At 38.4% G+C, this 25966-nt stretch overlaps 1 protein-coding gene across 5 annotated transcripts in view; it reads right to left on the reverse strand.

The window, feature by feature from the left end:
- Positions 1–1926: 1926 nt before the first annotated feature.
- Positions 1927–25966, reverse strand: part of MINDY4 (MINDY lysine 48 deubiquitinase 4) — an 84956-nt gene continuing 60916 nt past the window's right edge. For 4 of the 5 annotated variants that reach the window (XM_061997301.1, XM_061997304.1, XM_061997300.1 and 1 more), the window contains 3 exons: positions 14022–14202; positions 8952–9024; positions 1927–4428 (listed from right to left, as the gene is read on the reverse strand). In XM_061997301.1, coding sequence (XP_061853285.1) covers positions 4380–4428; positions 8952–9024; positions 14022–14202 — 303 coding nt within the window. In that variant the 3' untranslated portion in view covers positions 1927–4379. The remainder of the gene's footprint in view (positions 4429–8951; positions 9025–14021; positions 14203–25966) is intronic. The other variant, XM_061997302.1, reaches the window with a different exon arrangement.

Raw genomic sequence — 25966 nt, forward strand, 5'->3', positions numbered from 1 at the left:
TGCCATTAAGCACAAATTCCACGAAAGGTCAACTGTTGTAGTTTTGCACAACTCCTCCAAGCAAAAGATTTAAAAAAACATGAAATATGAAATCTTGGGCTACTGATAAATATTTATCTTAGAAAAAAAAATCCCTTCACATATTTAAGAGGGTTTTTCCTCTTAAAATAAGTTCTTGTTTCCATCATATATAGTTAACAACTATTGTTAATGAGGGACATGACAAAAATAGTTAACTTTCTGCTGAAAAAAGAATCCCTTCCCACTCTGGTTGAAATGAGACATAAAATATCTGACTGAAAATGCCCTTTTTCCTTCTCTCATTTTACAAACAAAGCTTCTAAGAAGAAACTGCTTCCTTACTTCAGAGCTAATATTGGATTTATTATCTTTTAGCCAATGAAAATAAGAGTGCTAGTATATACAAGCTGTTCTTAATGGGATGAGTTTTCCTTAGGTTACACAGCAGACTGGGTCCTGGTTCATACAAACCTGCAGGAGCAATCATTTTCTTTCCCTAAAGAAACTTCTCTCTTACTGATGAACAGAAAAATAAAATAATGCACATCAGTTGTAAAGAGTTTGGTGCTTGACTCTTACATTTTTAATTTCTACAAATATGAATTGAAGAGATTAATTATTACAAGACAAAAATTTGGTGTTGGTTAACTTTTTTATCGTCTACTCCTCAATAATTGTCCATGTACCAGATATGCTCAATGTGAAATAATTCAAGGCAGTTTCCTTCATAGTAAACTTACCCTGTGACAGGAAAAGGAAATGGAGTTAATAAAATAATATAAATATATATATTATGTCACATTATGTTTTGTAATCATACCCTAGATCAAGTAGGTACTCTAAAGAACTGATATTTTACTCCTTCAAAAACTTTCAGAAACATTATTTCCAGAAACAAGCAATGATTTGGGGTCCTCATGGTTTAAAAGAGTTCCCAACTACCCCCAGATAATCATGTCTTCTTCAAGTATTTCACTATCAGCAGTTGAATCTATAGAGCCTCTGAGCCAATTAACACTTCTGAGAAACTTGGCTTATGACTGTGTCATTTTTCCAAGCTCTTCAGGTCTGATTTCTAAAGTGACTATTTCCTGTCATTTCAAATTTGTCCATTGGATATATTAGGAACAAAACCAAATGGAATTCTCCCTCAGAAAAGTGAAGACCTGAAAGTAATTGACTCAAGTTGTCGTTTTTGTTCTACCTGAGAACAAAACACATTAACGACAGCAGAGATTCATTCATGACAGTCAGTCATCATATCTCAACGTTTTCCCAGATCTAACCAGTAGAAGGCTATATACATAGAAAAACAAGCACCAGCAGATTCATCGAATTAAGTCTGAATTTTACCCACAATGATGATTTTTTTTCACAAGTGTTTGCTGCTATAATGATAGCAGAATATGTTTTTTCTGCTGTGGAGTAAACCTTCAGATTGATAAGAAACCTCAGTGTGTGCACACACCCATTCTTCTCAGACTCGTGATAAAACTCTGCAAACACAACTGTGTCTGCTCTGATTTTGGTCAGGATGATGAGACTCATACCAGACTAAATAACAACAGGTAATGAGATATTCACAGTTTTCACTACTATCTGGGTAGGTTTCAAACAGAACACAATGGACATGTGTACACGGAGTCAGACCATACCTCTTGCTTTAAACTAGTTGGTTTAAGCATCTGTATCTGCCTCAGTGTGACAACACTGAGCTCAGCGGGCTCCTTTATCCCACTCTACACTGCAGTTCCTCTACACAGAAGAGGAGGCCTAACTTGTTATTCTGCTGACCTGATGAGGCCCATGAAATATTTATAACCTAAGCTCCCAGATTATTTTCCACTGGTAAATAAAATATTTAACAAATGAGGAGGAAATCTGGGCTTTTATTATTACCATTGTTTTAAATGTTTTATTTTGTGGGACATTCTGTACAAGACAAAGTTAAATATACATTTTGCAGAAAGCTGGCATGCATGACATTTTACCAAAATAGGATCTCGTCTTATATATTCATCTACATCCACAATATGCCATGTCTGTTGTTAGCTAAAGGGTCACTTTTCAGGAGAGGATGTAATTTTTTATGCCACAGAAAAAAAGAGAATGAAATTCAGACATCATTCAGACCAAATGCCTTTTCATGCTCAATTATCAAGTTGTCACTGTTTTGTCCATTTCAGGAAGTCACATTCATTGAGCAATGAAAAAGAAAATGAGAAACAATGAAGAGGGAAACATAATATAAAAAAAATAGATGCGTGCTGCTGGAACAGGATGTGATTCTACACAGATCTGTGCAAAGGTTTTTGCATTGTCCTATAAGATTTTGCAATGCCTTGTCCAATTGACACAAAAAGCCCTGTAATGTCATAAGGGGAAAACTGTTGGTGCTTTATATTCAGTAAAAATATGCAAGTCATCTTTTGGATGCAGCCAGTGATTGAGGTAATGCTCTGCAATCTTTTTTTTCAGAGAAGAACTAGATCTAAGTTAATGTTCTGGTCATACATTTCTTCTTTATGGAAAGATGCCCTGCCAGCTCTCTTGTCTAGTAAGGACACTGGCAATGAACCCTGGTGAAGGAAGATACTGCTTTTATGCTCCAGTAGCAAGGATGGTGGAAGAAGCCTACAATACTGAAGTTCCCAGAGCTTCAGTTTGGTGGAATCAGTCTACGCAGGTGAAACTGTCTGAAGGCTTTATTTGTGCCTTTGTAAGTGAGGGCACAGGCAAATATAGAGTTAGTTCATCTAAAATACTTGACAGCCAGACAATGGACTTTGCAGAACAAATTTAGGTGGGAACAATGGCAAACAGGTAAGAAAAATTCGTCTTACTGAGGTTCTGTTGTTATAGAAATTTTCAGCAAAATTGCTCTCCATAACTATTGATGAAGGAGCTCCAAAGTTCTTTGCAGTCTGTTTTACAAAGAGGGTCAGAATTCAGGGCCTCTCCTTATCTTCATTTACCCTCCAAGACAAACCATAAAACAAATTCTATTTATTAATCTATACTCTTCCTTATACCCTGAAAAATTCTTGTACCTTCATGGGTGAAACTCATTTGAGGCAAGCCTCTTGGGTTGCCTCACTCTATCATACTACAGACTAGAGCACAGTTCTTGTCATTCTAAACTAAAGATATATCATGCTCTGGTACCTCCTCTCCTCTGAAAGCATCAGATGAAATCCTGCCTGTCACGAGGAAGCTCCCTCCTTCCCCAAACGAACTCTTATCTTTGCTGTTCTGTCAGGGAGTGGAAGGTTATCTCTAAATTGACATTTAAAAGTAGTGCTTTAAAATGAATGATATAGACTAGAAAATCCAGAAAAGGATTTTTTTTGTTGTTAAATCTATTTCCAAAAATCTTCTATCAATTTTCAGCTCCACACTTTCTGTCCAAATGCGTCTGAAAAAAATCTTACTTTACATTATATATGCTCTTGAGGTAGGTGGGAAAATCAAACTATATTTGCTTTACAGCACTGTGTGGACAGTAGTTGCAAGAGGAAAAAAGACTTTGCATCTGGAATCCTTGACTCCTTGGGATCTTTCACTTCCCAAAAACACTGAAGCTCACACTGAGGCAAGCTCTTCCTGGGAAACTGAGTGTTTGAAGTATGGATGGTGTATGTATCTTAAAGGCAGTATTGAGTCCACCTGTAGCTGACAGTACAAACATATCCCCATATAGAAAAGATGAAAGGGTTTGCCAAAAGCCACACAACATTCCTGTAGTAGAGTCAGGTATTATATCATAATCCTTATCGTAAATTTTATGGCACAAGAAGAATTTTGTATAGGTCAGGCTTTATCTGAAAAGCCCATATGGTTATCAGTCAGTTTAGTGCAAAATGGTGCTTACTAATATCAGGTAAATAAGAGAATATATATTTCTTGGAGGATATTTTCTATTTGCAGTGGAGTTTTGTAGGTGAAGAACTAGGCAGTACAGGGAAGGCATGTACACTGACAGAAATCTGGGTTCAACATCTTTCATCAGATGTTTTGAAACAATTTCAGGATACAGAGTGGATCCAGAAAGAGACCTTAAGGGTACATTGACAACTTTACTGCTTCATCCATAACCCTGATTTGGTGGTGGAGACTCAGGCTACTCTCAGAAGTTTTATGTTAAAGGCAGTGACAAGGAATTTGCATAAGTGTTGTTTAATAAAATATCTGAAGCATGAGGTGATTGAGATGAAACACTTCCAGCCTGCAAACCATGTCACTCTTTCTCATTGTAAATTGCACAATTTTTGTCCTATTTCCTGTATCGGTGGGAATACGAATGTGCTAATTCAGTAATTTCCTTTTTCTCCTCACAAATACAGTGCAGGTCAGGTCAGTCACAAGATTGGTTCTGTGCCATTCCAGTCAATAACAGCTCCTTGCCACCTAGAAATGAAAGCAATCGTTTGATATCCATCAGTTAATCAGGTCATTGGAAAAGTAACCCAACACCCCTCAACCACCCAATGAACCTTAGAAAATTGGGATACTCATTTGAGATAATTAATCACATCTTCTGAAAAGAAAAGGAACTGAAGTGAGATACTTGTGCCCTCTAATTTTAGGTGCCCAAGCTTGGAGGTCAGTCTCTACCCTTCCTTCAATCTCTTCTAGGCAACTGAGAGTCCTCAGCAGCAGCTGATGCAGAACAAATACCTTTGTGTTGCAAACACCTTAGGGAAACCCCAAGATGGGTACAAGAATTAACCCTATATAACCAGAATGCCGAGTCTCAGCTGTTACTAGGAAATTTGCACACTCTCACACAGGTAGGCCTCTGATTAGGAACTCTGAGACCAGATCACTTCATTTAGCAGCTGTTTTTGCTCCTGTTCTTGGTTCCTCTACAGTAGTCAATGGCTCACTTCAATGGCAACGTTTTGCTTTTCCTATGCTGAGCTTTTGCTTTTTCTCTGCTCTCATTCCTTCTTCAGAATAACACTGAAGATGTATACCAAGAACGTTTCCAAATGAGTCCACACGCATGTGCCCAAAAACTTTTCATATTTTTAATTCCTGAGTCTATATGGGCTGTTACTGCTCAGCTGCCCAATTCAGCAATGTGACCAACACTGAATGCAAAGAAGGTATCACCCCTGCATCTGTCATCAAAAGTGTCTTCAAAGTAGGGCAGAAGACAAAGATCTAAACAAAGACTTGGTGAAAGCAGGATGACACTCTCCAGTGGACTCATTGGGTCGAAGTGAGTCAACTTACTGTAAAGTCAGAGCCATTCATTGCATTAATTGCACCCTTGTCCTTGGCATTTTCCATGTTTACAAGTTCATGGTCCACATTTTCTGACAACTCACTATTACATTCTCAGTATCAAGTATTCATATCTGTTCTGAAAATCTGTCTCAGAGTGCATGTGCACAGTAGCAAGACATTGCTGAGGGGGTGGAGACAATAGTGAGTTGCCAGAGTGCCACATTCTTTCTATCTATGAGGAAAGAATCCGTCAACAGGGGTACGGCAGCTCAGTCCTCTCACTGACCAAGTCAATTAAGTGTAAAACAAAACAAAAAGCTGGATTCAGGCAGTATTCTGTGCAAAGTCTCAAAGGAAGTGACTATCCAAAGGTTGTTGTGAAATTTTTCCTTTTTTTTTTTTAAATTTTGCTGAGAAAATAAAAATTGTGCAGAAAGACTGTGTTCATCCCAGGAGTTAGTAGGAATACACAAGAGTGATGCTGCTCATCTTAAGCTAAAAGGTCATGTTCTAGTAGCAGTGGTAAGAGCTGTCCCTGCCAGAGATTCAGAATAGCATCCGCAGAACAACCAAGTGCAGGTGGGAAGTACACTCACCACCTTTTGTCCTTCCTATTGTATTTTTCAGGTAAAGTCATCAAATCATCTTTTACCTTTGTATAGAGTTTTCCCAAGGCATTACCTTGTGTCTCCCCAGGGTGATGCAAGGTCTGAGAGAGATCCACAGAAACCCCACAGAGGCCAAAAGGCATCAAATGAATTCCTCTCTGAGACTACGCTGTACTTCATGAAAACACTAATGTGCTGATACTATTTTTGTCATTATGGTTTAAGGTGTTGCTAATCACTATGCGGTAAATAACTCACTTTTTAAAAACAGACTTTCAACAAAGACCTTAAGTAGAAAATTATGATTTGAAGTAGGATTCAAGGTGACTTTCACAACATGCCTGATCTCCTGTGCTGAATTTTGAACCATTTTTACTAAGCCATTTGTAGACTGAAAAGAAGTCTTTGGCTGTTTGCTTCTATGGAAATGGATTCAAAACTTTTTTTAATAATTGAATCTGCACAAGAAAAGGCTTCAAGCACTGAGGAACTTACTCACAGGTCTCACAGGTATTGTACAAGTCTTTTCTTTATAGATAGAAACAAAAGTGTCCTGACAATTCATTTCCCCAAACTATCCTGATACAATGTAATTCAAATGGAACTCAGGTTCTACCTGCTGATTCTATAAGAATTTATCAGATTGACAACATTAAAACCATATTTGACCCATTTGGTTCAACTACAACCTCACCCAAGGGTCATGCAGTTAACGGGAACACAAGAGGAAGCAGTTCAGGCTCCCAACAACGCTCAGTCTGGAATAACATTCATTGCACTAATCATTTGGTATTGTTTTAGAACACATCAATAGTTCAGGATGAAATGCCCATGTGCTCCTCTTTTCTTTCCCACTAAATTTCCACTGGATGCCTTACTTCAAGGCTAAACAGATGAACTAATGAATCATCCAGCCCCACTACCACAGAGGAAAGATGATGCTAGAGGGTTAACAAAATATACCACTGAATTTAGATCATAATGTCAGATCAAAGTTTTAGTCCCCTCAGGCAGAGCTAACAGATGTTATTTCTGCCAGTGCACAGATACTGAGGACTGCAACTGTGATGTAAGAGTATTCTTCAGCGAAGAATGGGATAAGACATCTGCACGGCATCTCCCAAACAACCCAGGGATGCACATTCCAGACATCTCTTGGTCAGAGTCTGGCTGCTTCTGCAGATGTCACAGGCTGAAAGCCACAATAAAAGCACATGTACTTGTAACAACTCTTTGGTTGGGACCCCGTAGGTCAAAGTGATACCTGTTGGTGAACAGTCATTCTAGCCATCTGAAGCCTTACCTGCTTTAAATTCAAACCTCACCCTTCTGACATTTTCTAGAACAGGGACTAAAAACATGAGTCTCTTCCTCTTGCAGATGAAAAACAACTCATCTCCTCTGATAATAATAATAACAAAAAGCTCTAAATACAGAAACAGTCTATTACTTATGCAGATTTCCCTTTCAGAGGGGATAAGAGAATGAACAGCAGACAGATGTCTGGCATATAACTCAGTGCATCACAAGACGGTGTTGTTCAGGTACTGGGGTAAACAATGGGTAAGGCTTTCCATGTGTTAGGCCAGAATTGAGAGATGTGAATTAAAGGAAAAACTCCAACTAACACTTCGAAACAACAATTAATCTTTTCAGTTCTGATTGTCTAGACTCTGGAATTCTCCACAGTGCCTGAGAAATTACCCTGCATTTTTTTATGAGAAACCTTTGATAAGATGCTTCATCATGAATGCTTGGTCAAGATAAGTAATGGCTCTTTGCTTGCTTGCTGGCTTGACTAAAAATTAGTTTAGGAGTATTTTTCATGGTTGTATAACAGAAAACATTTCTTTTTTTATCTTCCAATTTGTTAAAATATTGTTTAGCTTGTTTTTAATTTTACTTCCCTTTATATACTGTTTCACAGTTGTAAGAAAAAGTTCTTAAAACAAAAAGTAAAAATACAACATGAAAAACCTTTAGCAGCAAGGTCATGCTTAAATAAATAAGCTCAAAGCAAATGGAGAACACTGAAAACAAGAAGCTAAACTGATCAGGGTGTATCAGATAGTTCTAAAATGCTACAAAGAAAAACAAACTGACACTGTAATTTGCTGGTAATTTACTTCTCTAGTACATTAAAGCAGGGAATTAAAAAAAAAAAAAAAAACAAACATCACCACTACAGAAACTGTGTAACTTTGATACAATGCCAGGAATGGAAGATATTCTGAGAGCAACTTTAATCAGTTGCAGGCATTCTTCACCCCCACCACGTGGGTTTCTGAGGCTGTATGTAAATTATTTTAGATTTTAGTCATGCTTATGTGTCCCTGGAACAAAGGAATCACCACAATCTATATGTGCAGGGAGCCAGGACTAAAGTCACCACTGTCAAGTTACAGGATGCCTCTTCTACATTTCTGTAACTTTATAATGGCAGCTTTCCATGAATACACTATTAAGCAGCCACTGTCCCTATTTTTTTTGTATTCTTTTCCAGGACAAACTGTAACAAGGAGAGGAGGGAAATTACAAAAGAAATCTGAAGCTGCTTGGCTTGCTGATTTAAGAAATATTACAATATTTGAAAATGAAACTTTTAATTCTTGCTCCAGAGATATTCAGATGGTAGCTTTCAAAGTCAGGTTGATGGAGTTGATATAAAGGTGAATTTTCTACCCAGTTATATTTCTCCATTTTGCTTCTTTTATGTGTCATTAAATTGAAAATGTTCTCTTTAACTTCAGTATTACTTGGATAAATTGCTTAGAAGTCCATCGTTTAATATCATATAGATCTCAAAATGGCCATGAAAATGCTAACGTGACAGACACTAACCTGGTATTTAAGGAGAAAATATGACTTAAGAATTGCCAAGAACAACTTCAAATATACAATACAATAATGCACATTTAAATGTGTGACACATATTATCATAGCCTAGCCTACTCAGAGCCTTTTTTATTTTTAGGTAGTCATTTGGCAAGATTACTTGTTGCGACATTTTTTACCCCACGTCAACATTAACATTTACTATTTACATCAGTAACTGAACATATCTGTATGAATAAGAGTAGTTTCACTTACTTTGTCCTAATACAGTGCTCAAGTGGGGGAGTAAGATCATTTTCCTTATCTTCAGTACACATCTGAGTTGTGTCTGCAGAGACATTTCAGACATTATTAGTATATTTCTATTTATATAGAATACCACAGTAGCTCCTATGAAATCCATCCATGGAAGGGACTGACTGCCACTCACTGTGCATCTCCTAGTCCTAGCCCACAATAAGCATGTATCCATTTTGGATTGAAAAACCCTGGAAGGGAAGCACTGCTGGCAATTGAATGACATTTCATGCCCTCATTAACAACATCTGAGCAGAATGGTCCCATATAGGACCAGTAAGGCTCAGAGTGGATACCATGACAGCTCTTTGCAAATATCATAGGCTTTAGAAGCTGACCTTAGAATGGAGTGTTGATCATTGACTGTTTTGCCATCCCTTAAACCCTCTTAGCTCATGGCCTACTGCCTGTTCATGTAATGACAAACCAAAGGCTGAAAGGAGGTAGCTGAATGCAAATGTAGTTGGGAATGATCCTCAGATTGTGCCCAGTATTAGTTGTTCTGAACCAGAAACTTGGGCAAATTGTTCTGACTACTTAACAGTAAGAATGATTGTAGACAGTGTTCAGACACATGCCAGGTTATTTTACTAAAATAGAGATAGTTTCAAGCAAAACATGTATTAGAAGGTGAAAAAATATGCTGGAGGGCTGACAGGGTTTTCTTTTGCACCTGATGTTTTAACCACTAATAAAGCAATTTTAATTACTCAAACACAGTACACAGCAGTAGTTGAACGGGAAAATCCAAGTTCAGTCCAAACTGGGTTAAGATTCCTTTACCCTGGAAGACTGTCCCTTGACTGTCAATAAAGCAGTGCACAGACAGGAGAAATTGAGTTGTGTTGGATATAAGAAAGTTACCATCGGCTCTGTGCATTCCTTTGAGACCCAGAGGCAATTGCACTGTTCCAGGGAAAACAGAGAGGTCAGTGTCTCAGACATTAGATCTGTCAACAGTGAAAGTAGTCACTGAACTTCCCAGAGAGAAAACATCCTGCAACCAGCTTAGATGTCAGTCTGCTCAGCTGTTTCCTGTTTTGAAGTATAACATTTTAAACTGTAGCAGACCAGTTTTTTTTTTTCTTTTTTTCTTTTCTGTTATCCAGCCAATGGGTAGGTTGTGAGCAACAAATGATACCAAGATAGGGTGTAGAATATAGGTCTGCTTCAGAGAGACTGATCCAGACAGGATGGAAGGCAATTGCTCTTCCGTTCACAGCTGCTAGTCTCAGATATATCTGGTTTCCTCATGTCATAGGGAGAACCTGGCACTTCCTTGCTTGTTGATCTTGTTATAAATCCAGGCAGAAGAGTGTGAATGACTGTAAGGGCTGGAGTACTAGGGAAGGGACAATATTTAAAAGTACATAAAGAACTAGCAATTTTCTCCAAGTTTCTCAGAAACTTAGAAGTACATTTTAAGTTTCAAAGTGTCTCTTTTATCCTAATATTCACAAGTTTATAATCATAGAATCATAGAATGGTAGGGTTGGAAGGGACATTTAGAGATCATCTAGTCCAACCCCCTGCAGAAGCAAGTTCACATAGATCAGGTTGCATAGGAACATGTCCAGGTGGCTCTTGAAGACCTCCAAGGAAGGAGACTCCACAATCCCTCTGGGCAGCCTGTGCCAGGGCTCGCTCACCCTTATAGTAAAATTGTTTTTTCTTATGTTTAAGTGGAACTTTTTGTGTTCCAGCTTCATCTCATTACCCCTTGTCTTGTTACTATCTACTATAGAAAAGAGGGATGTCCCAAACTCCTGACATCCACCGTTTAGATATTTGTAAATGTTAATAAGATCTCCCCTCAATCTCCTCTTCTCCAGACCAAATAGCCCCAGTTCCCGCAGTCTTTCCTTGTATGAAAGATGTTCTATACCCTTGATGATCTTGGTGGCCCTGCGCTGGACTCTCTCCAGCAGTTCCCTGTCCCTCTTGAGCTGAGGAGCCCAGAACTGGACACAGGACTCCAGATGAGGCCTCACCAGAGCAGAGCAGAGGGGGAGAAGAACCTCACTCGACCTGCTGGCCACACTCTTCTTGATGCATCCCAAAATGCCATTGGTCTTCTTGGCCACAAGGGCACATTGCTGTCCCATGGTTAGTTTATTATCAATCAGGACTCCCAGGTCTCTCTCTGCAGGGCTGCTCTCTAGCAGGTCAATCCCCAGCCTGTGCTGGTGCATGGGGTTGTTCCTTCCCAGACGCAGGTCTCAGCACTTGTCCTTGTTGAACCTCATGAGGTTCCTCTCTGCCCAAATCTCAAGTTGGTCTAATGGTTCATTAGAGGTCTCCAACAGTATTGGGACCCCTCTAGGAATTTCTGATACTGATGTTCTGGATCCTCTCATAGTGAGAAGCATCACCCACTGTTGTTAACATAGTACTGGTAGCAGGATAGGGCATATGGAATATCTGCCTTTCCCAGTCACTCCCAATGTGCTTAATGTTGCCATTTTTAGACTTGAGTTCTTCCAACCAGAAGATTTGATTGGAGACAAGGAATAGGAAAAAAAGGTGTATCTTACTGGAGTAGGAAAGGAACATTTAGTTAAGTTAGTTAACTAAGAACTTGTGTTAAATGTTTCATGCACCTCAGCTAGCCAGCTTTGCAATATCTCCAAGGATGGCAACTCCACCATTTTCCTGGGCAGCCTGGGACAGTGTCTGACAACCCTCTCAGGGAAAAAGTTCTTCCTCATCTCCAGTCTAAACCTACCCTGGGGCAACTTGAGCCCATTTGCCTTTGTCCTATTACTCATTACTGGGGAGAAGAAACTGACCCTCACCTCACTACAACCCCCTTTCAGGTAATTGTAGAGAGTATATTAATTTAGCTACACTGGATTGTTTTCCTTCTCTGTCTATCAGAAATTTCTACAACAACGGAAAGGACTGAAGAACAATCATCTATTTAGGATAGAACACTGAATTCACTAGCAAGCATTACCAGCTTTTAGGAAAGAATTTTGTATGTCTTGTCTAAATTTTGGCAAATGGTTCTATGCAGAAGAAGCAGGGCAAATCCTCAATACAAAGTGGCAATTGCTATTACCCCCAAAATGTAATTCTTCCTATCTTTTTTTGTCTTTCTTGCCCAGTGTAATTTCTTCAGGATTTCCTGAAATGTGATCTTGACTGTAATCTTTCTAATTATTAACAAGATACATCAAGGAATTCACCTTCTTGCTAGAGTAAAGCAAAGAACCAGCATCAGTGACATGTAGCTGTGCAGCAACCAGGAACTCACATATCTCTAGTATCACTGCATAACCATCACAGCTTGTTGAAATTTTCGCAATGGAAATACCAGTAATACTTAGCATTCTGATATTTCCACCTGGTTTAGAGGTATGATTAATGTTAATATTTGAATGTAAAGTGTCATTTTTTTTCCCAGATCTAACAGAGGATTACTGTGGAGCCAGAGCTGAGAAAGCATTTCCCTGGAATGATGAAATTATTTGCATTTTACAGCCTTTTGCAGAATTTCACAGATAACAAAAGATTTACTAAGACACAGCCCTGGAAGAGGCTATAGTCGCAACAAAAAGATATCTGACTCTCAATGCAAGTTTAGTTTTGAGGAGAAATATACAATAAAGAGAAATTTTTTTTCATTCTGAGCATTCTCTCAACCAGGAATCTCAGAGTGATTAGTAGGTCTGGATTATGGAAACATTCCTGATTTATTAATGATGAAAAGACTGACAAGGACACCTGTTTTGGATCATATGGTACAACACAGTAGAAAATGTGTCTCTATTTCTCTAGGCCTATGCTGAATTATACCATCTGTGTCACTTGCAGAGAATCTTTCATTTGTGATAGACCATGGGAGAACCACTTGGCAATCATAGTCTCATAAAGGTTAAGTTCTTTCTTTTTTTTGACAATATATAATATGACCACTACAACAAAATGAAAACAAAATTAATTAAAATATGAGGATAAGTAAGAGACAGAAAGGCAATGAAATCTTGGGAGATGCTGAAGACCCTAGCTATCCCATTATATAAACAGTTTTGACCTGATCTAGGTGAACGTGCTTCTGCAAGGGGGTTGGACTAGATATCTCTAAAGGTCCCTTCCAACCCTACCATTCTATGATAGGCAACATTGGAACATACAACACCTGTGTATATAACTCATCCTGTCCAAGAATTAGAATGTATGTGCAGACAAGGAACACAGGTATCTTATCTTCAAGGAGTGGACTACAATAGAGTGGCTCCTTAAAACTGAAAAGGAATTTAATTAGGTAGCTTAGACATATCAAAGTAAAAAAAACACAAAAGATAAGTAGGATATTATTAGCAAATAGGAATTTGGTCATCAAAAAGATCTTAATATGGCAATATGTGGGAGCTTTCTAAGCACCAGAATACTATGTCTTGTCCAAATGCCTTCTACACATAATTACTGTAAAAGCAGATGCATAATTTGGCATGGTTTCCTGAAAGAATTTAAGAAGCTGAAAGATCTTTTGTATGCTTGTGTTTCCAGGTATGTTTACAAGCAGATAAGAGACCAGACTGTTAGTAGATTACTGCCATCCTCTGAAGCAGCTCGTTTTGGAGGCAAAGGATTTCATGCTTCCTTACCCTCTCTGTTCATTTTACAGCATGTAGAGCTGAGGAACAGGAGATTTGCACTTTCTGCTGTAGGATATAAGAAGATGTAGAGAATGGGAGCAGTTAAACACAGTTTACTGTACTGAGAGTATGAGTAGGCCAGATCACAATCTGTTCCTTGGAAATCAGTGTCACTGAAGGATTAATCAGTCTGTATAAAGTAGCACATGCTCAAATTTAACCCTTTTGTGACTTTACCCTCAAAATTTCCTTGTGAAATCTAATCTCCAATTAATCACCAAAACTAATTACAGAACTTAGGAAACAAGTATGTATATAATCTTTAATGCCCTACATCATAATTGTTTGTATTTTTGGATTCTTCTTTCTGTTGTGATGCTGTTGCCACCACCAGAGATTGAATGAAGAGTTAGTGAGTTGTACATACCCACTGTTAACCGTATTTCCTTTTCCTGGTTTGCCAAGCCATCATAATAATATAGATCAAATCTTCGCTCTGTTTTCCAGTCACCTAGTAAATCCTTTTCCAAACAAAAAAGTACACTGAAGTGGCTTTCACTGCACACCAGCCAAATTGGGTATTTAGGGGTTTTTAAGTAACAACCAACCTAAAAATAAAGAGAAACATAAAACGTTAGAATTTCACAGGGACAGGAGGAGAAGAAATTTATTCTTGAAAAAAAAAAGATATAAGATCACTTATTTATTACAGGATACAAACATTACTGAAGGCTTATTATATACTGCTGATGAAGCAGACCAGGATAGCTTTGGTAAATCATGAAATATCTGGCTTTAAGTTATAGGCAGGTAATGTACTGCAGCTGCAATATTCTTACAGCAGAAAGATCATATCTTAGATGATCAGAATGAAAAGGAACCCTTTACTCTGCAGTAGCTATAAAACCACAGTGAGTTTAGGTCAGGAATACTAGATGAGATCAACAGGAGACTGTGCTTTTATGCAATGATACCAGGTAAGAGACTTCATACGATCTCAAATGACATGAAACACCCCTGCGTAGCTAACCAAACTGAGCCTAAAATCTTTTATTGGATTAGAATATAATATATTCCCTGTACTTCACAGTCCAGATATGTAAAATATTTTCAGCTACGTCAAGTATGCAATAACAGCAGCAATTGTTTTCATTTGTTATTCTTTAAAAAGAAACAACTGAAAAAAACAATGATTCCTTTAAGAGATGCCTCTTCCAAATCTTTGTCTTCCTTTTGAAAGTTTGAAAGTATACTTATCTACTAATATTCTAAATATTCTGTATGAAATCGAATATATAGAATTTTCACACTCAAGAGTATTCCATACTCAAGAGCTTTAAACCAGAATGAATCGAGGAAGTGCATATCAACAAGAATGCAGTAAGTAATCAAAGGGTTGTCATGGCATCACCTGAGGGATCTCCAGATCTCTACCTGATGGAGAGCATCTGAGTAGGGATTTTGTGGGATGGAAAACAAAGAAGATACTATAGTGAGTGTCTACTACCAAGCTACCAGTCAGGAGGTGAGTACTGATGAGTTATTCTATAGAAGAAATTTCTGGAATAGTAGTTCTTGTCCTTACGCTAGATTTAATTTTCCGAGGCATCAACTGGGATCATCATACTTCTGTAATAAGTGAGTCTTGGAAATCCTTGAGGTTTGTAGGAGATAATTTCTTGTGACAAGTACTCATTGAGATAACTAGGAAAGATGCCTTCCTAGACCTGCTATTTGTGATTAGAAAAGGGTTTGTGGGGGATGTGATGGTAGGTGGCTGTCTTGGCCACAGTGATCATGAAATGATTGAGTTTAAAATTTTCAGTGTAACGAGAAAAAAAGACAGCAGAGTTGCTACTCTGAACTTCAGGAGAGCAAACTTCAAACTATACAGGCAGCTATTTAGCAGAGTACCCTAGAAATCTGCTTTTGAGGGCTTAGGAGGTCATGAGTTATGGTCAATCACCTTTAAAAGGAATCACCTTTTAGAAGCACAGAAGCAGGCAATTCCAGTGTGGCACATGAAATAACAAGGGCAGAAGACCAACTTGGCTGAACAGAGGACTCTTCATGGAGCTCAAGGGGAAAAGAAATGCTAAGATTTCTGGAAGCAAGGTAAGTTTTCACAGAAGAGCACAGAGCTGTGATTTTTTTTATGCAGGGAGAAGACACAAAGGCCAAAGCTCAATCAGAGTTGAAACTGGACAGAGTTGTTTCAGATTTGTTAATAGCAAGAAGAGGTCTAAGGAAAACATTGGACTGAAACCTGTTGAAGTTGGTCACCTGATTAATAAGGATGAAGAAAAAGCAGATGCATTTAATGCAGCTTTTGTCTCAGTCTTTAGAAATAATGATGGAACTTCGGCTGCTCGATCCACTAAGTCAGAGGAGCACAAGTGTGGGAACAGCAACTTTCTCTTTGTGGACACTGAAATTGTAAGGGACCAGTGGTATCTTCTGAAGACTCCCAAGTCCATGGGGCCTGATGGGATGCACCTCCAAGTTCTGAAGGAGCTATGGCAGGACCCCTGTCAATCATCAACCATAGGTCTTGGGAGTTTGGAGAGGTCCCTGCTGGCTGGAAGCTAGTCAGTATTATTCCAGTCTACAAAAAGAGTGTGAGGGAAGGCCTAGGGAACTATAGACCTCTTAGTCTATCCTCAGTTTCTGGAAAAATTATGGAGAAGATTATACTGGTTACTACTGAAAGGCATTTAAAGAATAATACAATCATCAGGCGCAGTCAACATGGGTTCACAAAGGGAAAGTTCTGTTTAACTAATTTGAAATCCTTCTATGATCAGGTCACCGGAAAAGTGGAAGAGGGGAATGAGGTGGATGGAGTTTTTCTGGATTTTAGGAAGACTTTTCATACTGTCCCTCACAGCATCCTTCTGGACAAGCTGTCCATCTGTAGGATGAGCTGCTTTATGGTGCTCTGTCTGAAGAATTGGTTGAAGGCCAGAGCTCAAAAGCCTCAGTGTTTAAGAACCATTTGGACAATGCCCTTAAAAATATGTTTTAGCTTTTGATCACCTCTGAATTGGTCAGGCAGTTGGACTAGATGATCGTTGTAGGTCCCTTCCAACTGATATAGTCCTATTCTATTCTACTCTATTTCATTTTATTCTCCTGACCTGAAATATTAGTCTTAAACCTATCAGTTATTTCAGATGTGCATTACTACAGTAAGCCTTTGGATTTGTGAGTAATTGCTTTTATCTATATACATATATCTGACTGCTTCATCCCAGTCTTTCAGATTCAACTCCAGCAAAAGAACCAAGGATAGTTTTATGTATATTTAGGCTTGTATCTACTATTTCTTACGGAATTCATGTTTTCAGGCAGGCATATATATTCCTTAATAGCTGCTGCAGTGCAACTGTGGTTTTAAAAATTAATATATGCTGATATAAAATGAGTCATGGAAGTGTCCTGCATCCCTTGAGGTGAGTGAATATCTTGCAGTATCTTCTCACCTCACACTTATGTGTTCTGATATAGATATCATCCTCCTGTTGTACAATGCGCTTTTAAGTTGCAGTATCCCTTAACAATCTTAGCCTCCTCAGTAGTAAATAGTAGAGTAAAAACAGTGAGTAGATGGCTTTGTGGAACAAATAAATCTTATTTCTACCAGCAATGGTTTTAATATTCAGCTGCAACAGATATTTATTACTAGCTACTTCCTGTCACTGAATTCTAAGTTGAAAATAATAGTGGTTTTCCCCCCATTGAATTGTTTGGGTTTGTATCTTTGATAAATCACTAAAACTAAAATCCAAGCTAAAAACTATTTTTTTTTTTTTTCCATTCAATGGAATGTTTCTAACTACAGCTCTGATTATTATTTTCACAGTAGATGGAATCACTACTGTGCAGGATGCTGGTGACAAGCATCTTTGCATTTGGAGGATGAAGGGATTCTGGAGGATGAAGGGATTGAGAGCAGACCTGCAGAGAAGAACTTAGGAGTACTGGAGGATGAAAAACTGGACATGAGCCGGCAGTGTGTGCTCACAGCACAGAACGACAAGTGTGTCCTAGTCTGCATCCAAAGCAGCGTGGCTAGCAGGATGTGGGAGGGGATTCTGCCCCACTACTCTGCTTCAGTGAGATCCCATCTGCAGTGCTGTGTCCAGCTCTTGTGTCCTTAGCACAGGAGAGACATGGAACAGGTCCAGAGGAGGACCACAAAAATGATCAGAGGTCTGGAGACTCTCTCCTCTGAGGAAGGGCTGAGAGAGTTGAGATTGTTTAGCCTGGAGAAGACACAGGTCTGGAGAGACTTTATTGTGGCCTTTCAGTACTTAAGGGGGACTTATAAGAAAGATGAGGACAGACTTTTTAGTAAGACTTGTTACGATGGCACAAGGATTAATGGTTATAAACTAAGAGAGGGTAGATTTAGGCTAGATATAAGGAAAAAAATATTATGATGAAGGTGGTAAAACATTGAAACAGGTTGCCCAAATAGATGGTAGTCACAACCCTGGAAACATTCAAGATCAGATTGGTGGGGCTCTGAGTAACTTCATCCAGTTGAAGTTGACCCTGTTTATTGCAAGGAGGGTGGACTAGATAACCTTTAAAGGTCCTTTCCAACCCAAACCACTCTGTGATTCTGTGATTCTGTGACACTCTGACCTTTATTTCATCACATTTTATGTATCCTTTGCTAAACAGATGTTGCATTGCCATTATGCCACTCTTCTGAAAAATCAGGAATGGCAGCCAAGTATGCAAATATACGTGCATAGAAATATAAGATCAGTTTCTGCCTCCCTAATATAGGCACATGAATGAAAGAAACCTTGATAGTTTAGAAACCCAGGTAGTTTTCAAGAGGTTTATATAGCAATAAGTGATATAACCTATAGAAATAATATCTTCCCATTGCTACATTTACCACAATGGCATCTAAATCCCGTATGCTTCAGCATTAGCAGTGAGTGTTAGTGGAAACTGGAATGCTTACAACAGAAAAATTCTAATGTTTTGTAGATATAAATATTTTTGGAATAGCAAGGATAATAGGATGGCCAGGACAGCAGAGGACTTGCCCTGGGTGGAAGAGGAAGAGGTTGTTGGCCAAGCTTAAGGCTCATAAGTCAATGGGTCTTTATGGGATGCATCCTAGAGTGCTGAGGGAGCTGGCTGACATGATTTCTACGCCTTTCTCCATCATTTTTGAACAATCATGGAGGACAGGCACTCCAGTCTTAAAAAAAGGCAGGAAGGATGACCCAGGAAACTACAGGCCTCACCTCCATCCCTGGAAAGGTGATCGAACAACTCATCCTGAATGTTATCATTGAACATATGAAGGAAAAGATGGTTAGCAGGGACAGTCAACATGGTATCACCAAGGGGAAATTCTGTTTGACCAACCTGATAGCCTTCTATGAGTGCATAACCAGCTGGCTAGATGAGGGGAGAGCAGCAGATGTCATCTACTTTGACTTCAGCAAGGCTTTTGACACTGTCTCTCACAACATCCTCATCAGAAAGCTCAGGCAGTGTGGCTTGGATGAGTGGACAGTGAGGTGGATCGAGAGCTGGCTGAATGACAGAGCCCAGAGGGTGATGATCAGTGGCACAGAATCGAGTTGGAGGCCTGTGGCCAGTGGAGTTCCACAGGGATGGGTTCTGGGGCCAGTCTTGTTCAACATCTTCATCAACGACCTGGATGAGGGGACAGAGTGCACCCTCAGCAAGTTGGCTGATGACACCAAACTAGGAGGACTGGCTGATTCAACAGAAGGCTGTGCTGCCATTCAGTGGGATCTCGACCGGCTTGAGAGCTGGGCAGAGAGGAACCTCATGAGGTTCAACAAGAACAAGTGCAGAGTCTTGAATCTGGGAAGGAACAACTGCATGCACCAGTACAGGCTGGGGTCGAACTGCTGAAGAGCAGCTAACTAAACATGAGCCAGCAATGTGCCCTCGTGGCCAAGAAGGCCAATGGCATCCTGGGATGCATCAAGAAAACTGTGGCCAGCAGGTCAAGGGAAGTTCTTCTCCCCCTGTACTCAGTCCTGGTGAGGCCACTTCACTGTGAGGGTGACGGAGCCCTGGCACAGGCTACCCAGAGGGATTGTGAGTCTCCTTCCTTGGAGATCTTCAAGATCCACTTGGACATGTTCCTATGCAACCTGATCTAGGTGAACCTGCTCCTGCAGGGGGGTTGAACTAGATGATCTCTAAATGTCCCTTCCAACCCTACCATTCTATGATTCTAAGTACAGGATCCCCTATCATCTTGTAGCCAGGTTAACAGAGTGGACCTAACTAAAAAAGTAAACAGCATCAAAAGTGATAATGAGTGGGAGTTTTATTATTACTGAGGTATAGAAATTATATCTGGAGTGTTATATGAGTACAAAATCAATTATTTTATCCAATGAGAATTTCTTCTTCTCTGAGGCAAGTCTCTGGCTAATTAAGTAACTTTCCTGACTCATTACTTTGCTAATATCTTTTTCAAAACAGCCCTTTATACAACAGTTTCACTTTTATGTGAATTCTTGGCTTAAAAGTAAAGAAATGTTTTTACAAGCTTACAAAAATACTTATAACAGGAATTATCAAGAACGGAAATATGCAGATGAAACAAAAGATGGCAAATTAGAAGAACACAGATGAAAAGACTCAGTCTCACAAGCATGCATGTTTTAACATGCAGATCAAAACCAAAAAGGAATAGTCAGTTTTGTCCTAGAAATGTGTTCTTCCTATATATGTCTCCTAAACTGACTTCTAAGCTTCATTAAACAATATTTGATAAATAAGATCAGAGACACACACAACTGCTTCAAAGCACGGATCTACTCCAGTTCTTACTCACATGAACAGTCCTGCTGAAAACAGAATAAATTGTTCAGATGAGTAAGGTCTGTAGGAACCTTTTCAAAATATATATAGTTTTTAATTAAAATGCTTGCAGAAGGTGGTGAGGTCAGGAACTTCAACACAATAAGGAGAGTATTTGACTGCAGGTCAAATCCTCATCTCCCATAAAAAGGGAGAAGTGTTCATTTCAGTTACATTCATTATACTGCTTGAGGATTAGCTGCTGCATTTAACATCAAGTTGTGTAACTGCTATTGGCTGGTCCTTGCAGGTTTGCTTCTCCCTGAAACACTGGCCACTCTGTCGCACTGCCATCACCTTCCAGGGGCTTCTGGCTCTCCAGATACCTCAAGTTGTTCCTGCACTTCAGCTTTAAGGTCAAGCAAGATGGAATGATTTTTATCCATGAGGCTAAAATTCTTTCCTTTCCTCAAAAATGTTACTTTGTCTAGTCTTCCTATAGGAAACGTCTCTCTCACATACTATTCCTCAAAACATGTCTAGAATTTTTCTGCATAACATAATATGGAACTCTATTACTGACTAAGGATGATCCTAACTGTGAGGATTAGTCTGCCTGTTCACATATCAGTTGTTGAGTGAACTAAACATATGTCCTCGTTTAAGCAGTTCAGCTGGTGTGTGGTGGGTGGTGATGCTTCTTCAATTGCCTGAACAGGGAGGTTGGTGGTAGTGATCCACAACAATGTTATAACAAGATCTTGAAGCAAGAAATGGAAGAACAAGCATGAACACCCAGTGCTCTGACTCTTCAGGAAATCCTTCAAAACTCCTAGTTTGTGTCATCCAACAAGTGCTTGCCAGAGAATGGGACCCTTCTTTCCAACTCTTATTTGCTGCTCCGAGTGTAATGCTGGCTCTGACTTCCAGAAGCAAATCAAGGATATGTGACTTGAATCTGTTTCATTATTTTAGTTAAGCGTTCAAGGATTGTATTTCTACTTTTTAGAACATAAAAAGGATCCCCTTTTTTTTTGCTGCTTGAAGTATTATTGTGCATTAAAAAATAATAATACATTACTATTTAAATATTTGTTTTCAAACATGCTCATTAATCTTCTACAGGCCTAAAAAAAAAAAAAAGGAAAGCAGTGGAATGAATTAGGTGTCTATTCATGCTGCATGTTTTCAATTCCTATGGAGACTTCACTATCCCTAATCCTCTCCCTTACAAATCCCTCAAGAATGCTCATAAATTTCAGGGACAGGCTTCTCATCTTTGGAAAATGTCAACCTTTCAAAGGCAAGCACTTTCAAAGGGATCATTTTCAACACTATGGGTGGTCTTTTTCCATATCTAACTTCAGTGTGCATTCACACAACAGTGAAATTAAATCTACAGACAAATATGTACTGCAGAAGAACTATTCCAATATGAGAATAAGTGTGTGGTACTTCATCCAAATTTTATTTGCTCATTGTATGAGGTTATCTTTTGCCATATGTACAACAAAACAAACACAACTCAGATTCTGTATTTGTGAGACTCCATTACACAATTTACCCTAAACAGAAAGAAACATTAGATTATCTCAACCGTGCAGTGGCCATGAATCAAAGAAGAGATGATATTAAAAGCAAAGAGGATCTCTGGATATGGCTAATTTGATGGCATTTTTTCTAGGGTTGTGTTAACAAAATTTCACATTCTTGTTTGTTGGACTTCAGTTTTTTTCCTTTTTTTTTTAATCCTAAAATTGTGTCAAATTACTTCTTGTTTTATGTTTGTTTGCCTGAATACAAATGTTACAGATGCTTATTTTCCAAAGTAATTGAACAGCATAGGACTGAGACTCATGTGACTCCACATAGGTCTGGGTTCTATCAAACTCAGTAATTGCTAGCTGTTCTGAATCAAATAGGATTGACGGGTACAAAGATAATTACACAAAGCTTTCACAGTTACAGGCCTCATCCTATTGTTTGTTCTGTCAATATTTTTTTTCTCCCCAATTCCAATGACCATAATAATAATATTAAACAATGTTCCAGAAGTGTGAAGACCAAAGTGCCAATGGTGTAAAAACAGATATCCATGCAATAGCCCTTGAGTAACCAAAAATACCACGGACTCAGTTCACCTATTCCATCAGCACTATTAAAACACCAGGTCATCCACACTATTATATTTGCATATAATTAAGAAATACTGTGAGGGTAAAGTTATTATAACTTTGTAGTTGTTCAATTAGACAAAAAAAATCAAATTAATGGTCACAAGATGTGACATTCAGAGTATACATAATGTAATGACTATGCCAAGTGAGGCAGAAATTGAAGAGTTTTTAGAAAATATTTATCACTTGTAGTAGAAAACACTGCTACATGAGAGCCCTACATAATTTCTCTGCACCTTTGAGTCTTCTTTGTTTCAGAAAAGCAAATTTTTCTGTTAATGAAATATGGGGGAAAAATGCAATATTAATGAAGAAGAACAGAAACAGATGTGTGTTCAAACCAAGGAGTACCAAAACAAAGACTCCTGAAAAGCATTGGCTTTTGACTAAAGTTCTCTTATGCTGCCATAACATAAGATAACAGTTGTGGCAAGGCAAATAGATGTCAGGGTACCAGCTAGTATCAAGAACTTTTCTTTATCCTTGTCCTATTCTACTGTGTTTCTGATACATCCCATCAAGTGAAGAAATGGTGAGGGAGATTCAGACTCCAGCACTTTGCCATTCCCCAAGTACACAGGAAAGGAGTTTATAATTAATTTAATCCATTACAAAGATAAGTCAAGATTCTGTCCACTTAACTCTTCAGTATCTATTTCTAGGACCTCTAACTTAGGTTAACCTCTAGTCTTTGACTGCCTGTAAAATCAAACAAGGAAGAAATGGTATTGTTAGAAATTTAGATCCCCTTGTTCAACAGCTGTAAAGGGAGTTGCTAAACTCTTATCTGAAGCATTTTCAGCCTCTAAAGGGCCTAAAGTTCAGATCCAAATGCAGGTATTTATAATCTAGGGAGACATGGAAAATATTTGACTTGTCATTTTATGCTTTGTCTGTATGCAAGTCACAGAAAACTCTTTTAAATGTGTAGGGTTTGTTATTGTTTTAAATAAAAAAGCTGTGTTTCTATTTTGTTTCAAGATAAGAAACTAATGACAATATCCCAGTAATGGTGACTGTGCTTTGAGAAAACAACTGTCCATGCAGGACAATAGGACTTCATTAAAGAAAATTTCAGTATCAGGCTAGAAAGAGAGACGTAAAAACAAGAATAAAGAAAGCTTTTTACATGGCCAGTGTTTTGTCAGACTTATTTCAGTCAAACTTGTGTTTCACATGTTTTTGCCCACAGTGGTGCTCAAAAACATCTTGCATAAATAGCAGGGTCCCTTGCTGAATGCATCTAGAGAAGCACAATATCTACCACGTACCCATTACTGAAAAATAAGCAGATAATTAAAACCAACCATCAGTTTCCATTTTGCACATGCATATTTTTGTTGTTGATTTCTTAAACGAGATGCTGAAAAACCTCTTTCTGAACCTCCCCCTCTGCAACCCCACCAATGACTTGGCTTGAATCCAGTCCATCTGACTGAGAAAGGCGCCTGTTTAGCAGAAGAATTTCCCAGCGAAGAAGGTTATAGGAAGGACGTTCCATAGGGCAAATAAACAGGTGAGGTGCCAGGAGACAGAGTATGTGTGCTGAATTTAATAATTCAAGTAAGTCTTGTTATAGCACAGAGCGTGCTGTTTTCATCAAAAGGACCAAAGATAATATTTCCCATCTGTGCAATTTTAATTAATAAATTCTGCTTACTGATGTTTCCCTCTCTTTTTCAAAAGAAATAAGAACAATGAGCATAACTTCTTTGCCAGTGCCACATTCTCTCTTCACTTTCAGAAATGCAAAACAAAAAAGCATCAGTCTCTTGAAATGCGGACAGCTCAGGCAGAGACTTACACATTGTCAAAAATCAGTAGAGTGAGTTTGGGAAGTCAGAGGACAGAAGGTTTAACTACTATAGCAGAACAGATTAAATGCAAGAGAGAACCACTGAAGAAAACAAGAATCACAGTGAAAGAAGAATCAAAGTTCAAAAGAGACAAGTAACCTTGAATATTTCCATTGCTTCACATTCAAAACCACATACCTAACGTGGTTTCAAAAAGCATTTCAGAAGGATTTCCAAGTTCATTAGCCATGATGAATGAGAGATTCAGAAGACCTGCACTTACTTTCAAGTTCAGGCACTAGCTAGCTTACTGGATGACTTACTGGGATAAGCCCTTTCTCCTGTTACCCTCTCTGTAAAATGGCAATGATATTTGTCTTTTTCAATGCAGATCTATTCATAGGAAATGACATGTAAGTGGGAGGTATTTTTATTGTTATTTTCATTATTAATAATAATAATGATAACAATAAGACATTTAAAATTTTTCAGATGAGAATCCAGATTATGTTTCCCTTTTGTTGCTGTCTCTTAAATTGTCTTGTATAAATATGAGCATCTGTTCCTACTTTTAATGTCACAATAAGTTTTGAAAAGAGCACTTCATCATTCAGAGTTTTTTCACCTGGAATGTTAATGTAGCATTTAGGCCAAGAGTCTGATCCAAATGCAGGGACCTTCTCATTCACAACTGCTATAATTGGCACTGCCCACTTCTGTGCCTCACTCCTTTCTCTGAGGTCTTGTCCTTCTGCAGAACCAACTAAAATTCCCTGAGACTACTGGTAAACTGCTGTATGCTGCAACTTAGCAGAGGAAAACTTACATCAATTCTACGTGGACTGCCCGGCTTTTGGAAATGTTTCTATTGCTTTACAAGCTCTAAAAAAAAATCTGGGAAACGCAAAATCTGAATTTAGGCTTCTAAGCTAAATGTGTTAAGATCAGATGGAATGAAAATAGCTTAAATATGGGCTTAGCACAAAGAAAAGAAATCCAAAGATGTGAAACTTGCCCACTGAAAAGTAACAGAATTGAACCTTTAGCATTTTTTCATTAAAATATGGAACCTCACTATAAAACTAAATGTTTGCATATGAAATAGATTGAATGAATCCATCAGTCACTGTAAAACCACTTGCAACAAGTAATTACATTACAAAACATACACTGAATATGTCAGGACTAAGTGTGATGAATAGACATTAACAATTCCAGACAAATTACATGAAGCACACATTTTTCTATTTAGCAAAGATAATACCTTTGGCATGATCTACTGAAAGAGATTAATGGATCAGCAACAGAAGGATTCTTCAGGCAATCACTGGAGAAAAAGGGACTGATCATTTTGTTTTGACATGCTACTGTTGAACTTTGACAGAAGGGTTAATTCAGTTCTTATGCCCTCATGATAACTTCATCTCAGAAGGCATGCCAAGGAAATTGTGGATTACATACAAATATGCCACATATTGTACAAGGGAGATAAAGTGATGTAGAAATCTTTTTCCATGTGGATTTACTGCATTTAGCCTGGAATCTCACATATATCTTCTAAAATGTATTGGTAAGTTGGAAGA

Source organism: Colius striatus, chromosome 5, assembly GCF_028858725.1.
Source record: "Colius striatus isolate bColStr4 chromosome 5, bColStr4.1.hap1, whole genome shotgun sequence".
NCBI lineage: Eukaryota > Metazoa > Chordata > Aves > Coliiformes > Coliidae > Colius > Colius striatus.